The sequence below is a fragment of the Rhinatrema bivittatum genome, chromosome 19, assembly GCF_901001135.1.
Source record: "Rhinatrema bivittatum chromosome 19, aRhiBiv1.1, whole genome shotgun sequence".
NCBI lineage: Eukaryota > Metazoa > Chordata > Amphibia > Gymnophiona > Rhinatrematidae > Rhinatrema > Rhinatrema bivittatum.
Window position 1 is genome coordinate 7,911,368 of NC_042633.1, and position 7,342 is coordinate 7,918,709.

Consider the following 7,342-nt stretch of genomic DNA (forward strand, 5'->3'; position numbering starts at 1 on the left):
AGGCGTGGTCATTGTTAAAAAATGCCATCCTAGAAGCACAGTCCAGATGTATTCCACACATTAAAAAAGGTGGAAAGAAGGCAAAACGATTACCGGCATGGCTAAAAGGGGAGGTGAAAGAAGCTATTTTAGACAAAAGATCTTCATTCAAAAATTGGAAGAAGGATCCAACAGAAGAAGATAGGATAATGCATAAGCATTGGCAAGTTAAATGTAAGACATTGATAAGACAGGCTAAGAGAGAATTTGAAAAGAAGTTGGCCGTAGAGGCAAAAACTCACAGTAAAAACTTTTTAAAATATATCCGAAGCAGAAAGTCTGTGAGGGAGTCAGTTGGATCGTTAGATGATTGAGGGGTTAAAGGGGCACTTAGAGAAGATAAGGCCATCGCGGAAAGATTAAATGATTTCTTTGCTTCAGTGTTTACTGAAGAGGATGTTGAGGAGGTTCTCGTACTGGAGAAGGTTTTCATGGGTAATGATTCAGATGGACTGAACCAAATTACTGTGAACCTAGAAGATGTGGTTGGCCTGATTGACAAACTGAAGAGTAGTAAATCACCTGGATCAGATGGTATACACCCCAGAGTTATGAAGGAACTAAAAAATGAAATTTCAGACCTATTAGTAAAAATTTGTAACCTATCATTAAAATCATCCATTATACGTGAAGACTTGAGGATAGCTAATGTAACCCCAATATATAAAAAGGGCTCCAGGGGCGATCCGTGAAACTCAGACCGGTTAGCCTGACTTCAGTGCCAGGAAAAATAGTGGAAAGTATTCTAAACATCAAAATCGCAGAACATATAGAAAGACATGGTTTAATGGAACAAAGTCAGCATGGCTTTATCCAAGGCAAGTCTTGCCTCACAAATCTGCTTCACGTGTTTGAAGGAGTTAATGTTGTGAATCTGCCCGCATGGCGCGGGCAGACTCCCCACCTACCTGCCTTCGTTTCACGGCAGTCTGCCGCTGTCACCATCCCCTGCGGCCTGGAGGCCGCAGGAGTTCCTGCCCTGCTCGGCAGGGCTGGTCCCGCCGCTAAGCCGCCGTTGCTGACGTCCCCCGTGCAGCATGATACCACTGCCGAGATCCCTCCTGTGCAGCCGGGGGAAACTGCAGCTGTCCCGCTGACATCTGCGGCCTGGAGGCCACTTCTGAAGCCTGCCGGCCTGCCTCCACGGCCGAGAGCCACAACTTCATCACTGGGGTCCTCATCGGAGGACCCTAGTCCTCCGATGATGTTGAGGAGTCCTCCTCTTCCTCCGATGACTGGGGTCCTCCGATGAGGAGTCCTCCTCATCCTCCAAGGACTGGGGTCCTCCGATGAGGAGGAGGCCTCCTCCTCAGGGAGGAGGCCTCCCTGAAGCCTGCCTGCTCCTCCCTGCGTTGTTTCCTCTGTGTGGCTGGCGCTGCTGTCCAGGGTCCTGTCTCTCTTCCTGCTTCCTCTTAGGCACTGGCGCGTGCCTCTTCACTGCATTTAAAGGACCCACGGCCGGATATGCCCCGGGCTCTACATGATGACAACTTCCTGCTTCAGCCCTATAAGAGGGCCTCCTCTTCAGTCATTCCTGGCCTTCGGATCAGGTTCCACAGTTGTCTGTATCTTCTGACCAGTCCAGGTCCTCCGTGGTCTTCTCCTGCTTTGACGGCTTCATCTTCTTGTCCCTGATGTCCTTCGTCCAGGTCTCCAGTCGTCTTCATGTCCCTGATGTCTTTCGTCCAGGGCTCCAGTTGTCTTCATGTTCCTGATGTCCTTCGTCCAGGTCACCAGTCATCTTTGTATTCCTGATGTCCTTCGTCCAGGTCTTCAGTTGTCTTCATGTTACTGATGTTCTTTGTTTGTACCTCTTGATGTCCGATGTCCATCCTGATGCCTTTGCAGTCATCTCTATCTCCATGCCCTGGTTCCTTGATCTCCACTTTCCTGGCGTGCTGTTGTCGTGGTCCGCGACCAGTCCCATGGGTGGGTTGTGTAGGGCGCCTCATGGTACAAAGGCCATCTTCATCTCCGCAGTTCAACCATCCGGAAGACTTCTGTTTCAGTCCTAAATTGTTTATCCTTGAGAATTGAATCCTGTGCTTCAGTCTTGTCCCGGTCTTCGGAGCCTATTACAAATTCGCATCCGTCCATGTCAAGACTCTGTTTGACTATACTCAATACTCAAACACATGAGGACTACCACACTTATTATTTAAACTTGACACATTTCAAAACCCAGGGAATTAGTATCAGAATATTTGTACTCAATCGTTTAGGCTCTTGCTTTACAGGGCTACAAGCATTTTCATGGCAGCAGTAGCACTTGATTTTTCACCTCATTTACCAATTCCCACTAAATAGCTTACTTAAAGTAACATTAAATTAATGTGCAATTTTAAAAAAAGTTGGAAAATAAAAATTGCTATTTAGTGGGAATTGGTAAATTGGTTTTGTTTTTTTTTAAATCGTGTAAATCGTAAATCGGGGGAGGGCGGGAAAACCGGCACACTAAAACAACCCTAAAACCCACCCCGACCCTTTAAAATAAATCCCCCACCCTCCCGAACCCCCCCAAAATTTCTTAAATTACCTGGGGTCCAGTGGGGGGGGGTCCCGATGTGATCTTCCACTCTCGTGCCACGGGTGCGTTAATAGTGTTAATAGTGTGCCGGTTTTCCCCCTCCCCCTTCCCCCGATTTATGATTTTTGACAATAAATCGGGGGAATTCCTATTGTATATCGCCTCTAACAATTTTTGACGATTTAAAATATATCGGACGATATTTTAAATCGTCAAAAAATGATTCACATCCCTAGTAATCTGTTATGGAGCAACTCCCCAGGGAAGAGGAGTTGACAATCTGTTCAATGATACTCTTCTGAGGAGAGAGGCTAACAATAGGTATATTGTACTTTGCTACAGAGATAGCAATCTATCATGCCTCCGCTATGGAGTAGCAATCCGTTATATATATAGGCTGCTGGCAAGTCCTATAGAAAGAGAAGGTAGCTTTCTATATAATACTTCTGTAACTGGTGGTAGTGGTCGGTAGTGGTTGGCTCCCACAGAGTGATTGTAGTGTAAGAAATGACCACTAGGAGGAAATGGTGAATCCCTGGGCCGATGGCAAATGACAGCGCCCCCAGGAGTAGATCCTGAGAGGAACCACCTGCTAGGCTAGAATATGAGATAAACACAAATAGTTCTTTATTAGACTGGAAGCTGTACCACCAGTTGTGGCAGTAGTGAGTCGGTGTGTTCTGCAGGGCTGAAGTCCTTCTGATACTGGAATATAATCTCTGGGTCGCTGAGCTGTATAGAGAGACTAGAAGCTGTGAGTAGACAGGGTATACTGGATACAAGATGGTACACTCACAATAGTAGATGTGTGCAATGGTCTCTATGCCACAGAGAGTCTTCAGTATATTCAGGAACAGGAGCCGTAGGTGATCACTGGTTCCTATAAACAGTCTGTAATAAGAACTCACAATAGCTGTATATGGAATGGCTTCTAGCGTAGAAGAGAGTCTGTAAAGGATTCTAGGAACATGGGCCCTCATGGTGCGAGTACCGGTTCCTATCTGTAATCTTGCCAATGTAACTCTCGATCTCCGTACCTGCGATAACATCTTGGACGGAAGGGAATCTTCAGAGCTATAGGAATGTAGGTCCTCATGGAGTGAGTACTGATTCCTATGTACAATAGAACTCACTGTGTTCATGTCCGTGATCGCCTCCAGGCAATGAGGAGTCTTCTGAGTATCCAGGGACGAAGGCCATCGAGGAGCGAGTACCGGATCCCATCTTGGCAATCTGAAATCAAGAAAAGAGATCGGAACTCCCGTGGAGTGGGCTCTCCTGGTATGTTTGAAAAGGCCGAGCAGTGGAGAAGGATTCCCTTCACTGACTCGGATCGTTGTTGCAAGTATCGTGGAGTCCTGAAGCAAGTCCTGTTGGAATTCCTTGTTTCAAGTAGCGTGGACTGCCGAAGCAAGTCCAAAGGAGTTCCTTGCTAACTCGTTAGCGGTTAGCAAACAAAGACCTTTTAAAGCGGTAATGGATGACATCACTACGGGGGGATGCCCCTGAGGTTCACGCCCTTGCTGGTACAAAGTCTGGAGCGTGCACGTGCGCACGCCCTTACGTCATCAGGAACATGGCAGATCCGTAGCGTCAAGCCAGCCCGGGGACACCAGGACCAAGAAACAGGGAGAAGCCACGGCTGCATCTGTCCATCAGGGCCGAAGGGAGTCGCCAACAAGGTAGAGAGAGTGGAGCCTGGGGCGAGAAGAGGCACGAACACAACAGCAGCTTTGCATAGTATGCGTGACTGATGATGAACAGCGCTCCCTGGTGGCTTCCATTGTATCCATGCACACTGTGCAAACCCCTCCTCCTCCAACAGACAGACTTCACCATGCATATTATAGATATAGATTGTTTGTTAGCTTCCAGGACCTCATAGGTCTCCTCTGAGATCACATCATAAATACATACAATACAATATAATTCTTGTTGGGAAATGTAATTTTTAAGATTGCAATATATATGTTGGAAGATGTCTGTCTATTAGCACCTGCTCAGAATTGAAAATTCCAGTAAAGGTTTTGCCCATTGAACTGATCTAGATGGAACCACCATACCCTTTAATACCAACCCTCCATCCTACAAGAAGTGCTCATTACAGGGTGGAATTCATAGCACTCACCTGTTTGGTTACTAAACTCATCTTCAGAGCAGGGGACACAGTAAAAGCAGCAGGCAGGTTGCCCATCCAGAATGGCCTTCCGGAACCCAGGACCACAGCTCTCACTGCATATAGAAACAGGAGGCTTAATGGAGAGAAGTGTGAAGGAGAACAGAGCAAATTTATCTATTAATAATGAACCAAGACACTCTCTTTTTCAGACAAAAATTATGTTATGTTATTTATTTAATACTATTTATATCCCTTCTATTGTGAAACAATTGTACTAGGTGGGTTACAACATCTTAAAATCAAACAATCTTATTTATTATTTATTTAAACATTTTTATATACCAGTATTTGTCGAAACATCATATCGGTTTACATGGAACAGAACATGGAAAGTAAATAAAACAGGGGTGAAAGTAACTTGGAGGGTAACTTGAAAAGCATTAATGGGAAAAAACACTATATACAAAAGATTCATATATACAAGGGTCTGATCATGTTATGTACAAATAAGGAGAGAAGTTTGGAGAGACTACAAGGGTACCATGGAGTTCAGGTTATTTGCTGAGGGACGGAGGGGGGAGAAGGGGCGGGAGCAGTACTATTCCGGGAAGGCTTGTTTGAAGAGCCAGGTCTTGAGTTTTTTTTTGAATGTCTGTGTGCTAGGTTCAAGTCGTAGATCAGTTGGCATTGAGTTCCAGAGTGTAGGTCTTGCCATGGAGAAGGCGCGGTCTTTTGTTGCACATAGGTGTGAGGACTTGAGCATCGGGGCATGGAGGGTTCCCTTGTAGGAGTATCTGGTAGGGCGGCTGGATGTGTGAAGGCGGATGGATTTGTTGAGCCAGTGAATGTCGCTGTTGTGTATGGTTTTATGAATAATGGAGAGGCATTTGTAGGTGATGCGATAGGGAATAGGGAGCCAGTGAAGCTGCTTGAGGACAGGGGTGATGTGATCAATTTTGCGGGTGCTTGTGAGGATTCTTGCGGTTGCATTCTGTAGCTACTGTAGGAGTTTAAGGGTGGAGGCACTGAGTCCCAGTAGCAGGGTGTTACAGTAATTGATTTTTGAAAAGATGGAAGATTGGAGGACGGTGCGGAAGTCGTTGAGGTGGACGAGGGGTTTGAGCTTCTTGAGCATATGGAGCTTGTAATAGCATTCTTTGATGGTAGTATTGATGAAGGTTTTTAAGTTGAGTTGGTTGTCGAATATGATACCCAGGTTTCGTACGTTTTGCTGGAAGGGGGTTGGGCACGGGTGAGGGTTGTGATTGGGATAGGGTGTGGCGTCATTGCGGGAGGAGATGATGATGAGTTCAGTTTTCACCATGTTAAGGGCGAGATGGAGGTTGGTGAGGAGGGAATTTATGGAGAGGAGGCAATTTTGCCAGAATTCGAGGGATTTGTGCAGGAATTCTTTGATGGGGATGAGTATTTGAACATTATCCGCATAGAGAAAATGGGTGAGGCCGAAGTCAGAGAGGAGTTGGCAGAGGGGCAGGAGGTATATGTTAAAGAGGGTGGATGAGAGGGACGAGCCCTAGGGGACTCCTTGGGGGAGATCAATGGGTTTAGATTCAGAGTTGGCGAGATGGACTGTGTATTGTCTGTTTTCCAAATAGGAGATGAACCAGAGTTGGGCTGAACCAGAGATCCCAATTTCTGTAATGCGTTTATTGAGGATATTGTGGTTAATGGTATCAAAAGCGGCGGAGATATCTAATAGGGCGAGAATGTATGAGCGTCCAGGCCTTTAAGGAGGGTGTCTGCGAGAGAGATAAGGAGGGTTTCAGTACTAAAGAATTTGCGGAAGCCGAATTGGGCAGGAGATAGGATGTGCTGAGTCTCCAAGTGCTCGGTGAGCTGTGTGTTGACAATTTTCTCCATTACTTTTGCCAGAAAGGGAAGGTTGGAGACCGGTCTGTAGTTGGCTGGGTCAGCAGGATCGAGGTTATGTTTTTTAAGGATAGGTTTCACTATAGCATGTTTTAGGAAGTTGGGGACTGTGCCATGGGAGAGTGAGCAGTTTATTATATCAGCCAAGGGTTTGGCGATTGTGCTTGCAATGGGTAGGAGAGCTTTGCTGGGGATCGTGTCAGCTGGATGTGAGGATGGGTGTAGTCTCTTTAGTATGGTTTCAATTTCAGAGGGTGTGGTAGTGTTGAAGGACTCTAGTACTGTGTTAGGGTATTTAGTGGAGGAGGGTATGGGGGGAGAAGGTGTGGAGAATCGTTTTAGGATGTTTGCATTTTTTCTTTGAAGAAGACTGCGATCTGATTGCATTTTGCTTTTGCGTCTTCTTCGGAGATCTGTGGGAATGAGGGTTTGGTAAGTTCGGCAACGTACGAGAAGAGGGCTTTGGGATTGAAGAGGTAATTGTGGATTTTAGTAGAGTAATAGTCTCGTTTTGGCTTGAGGATGGCAGTTCTGTAGTGGTGTAAGGTGTTTTTGTCGTCAAGTTGAGCAGAGTGGGAGGAATCTTTGCACCACATTCTTTCTTTTTGTCTAAGGTCATGTTTCAGTTTCCTTAGTTCCAGTGTGTCCCAAGGTTTTTTTGCATCGGGTGAGTGGGTCAGTTTCTTGGTTATCAGGGGGCAAAGGTTGTTGGCAATGGAGTGTGTGAGGTTGTTCCAGGAGGTGAGTGCTGCGTCAGGGTTTGTGAG

The 7,342-nt window shown here is 46.1% G+C and overlaps 1 protein-coding gene across 1 annotated transcript in view; it reads right to left on the reverse strand.

The window, feature by feature from the left end:
- Positions 1-1,305, reverse strand: part of LOC115081111 (vomeronasal type-2 receptor 26-like) — a 40,815-nt gene extending 39,510 nt beyond the window's left edge. Inside the window, exon 1 of the mRNA XM_029585623.1 lies at positions 948-1,305. Coding sequence (XP_029441483.1) covers positions 948-1,305 — 358 coding nt within the window. The remainder of the gene's footprint in view (positions 1-947) is intronic.
- Between the last annotated feature and the right edge of the window lie 6,037 nt (positions 1,306-7,342).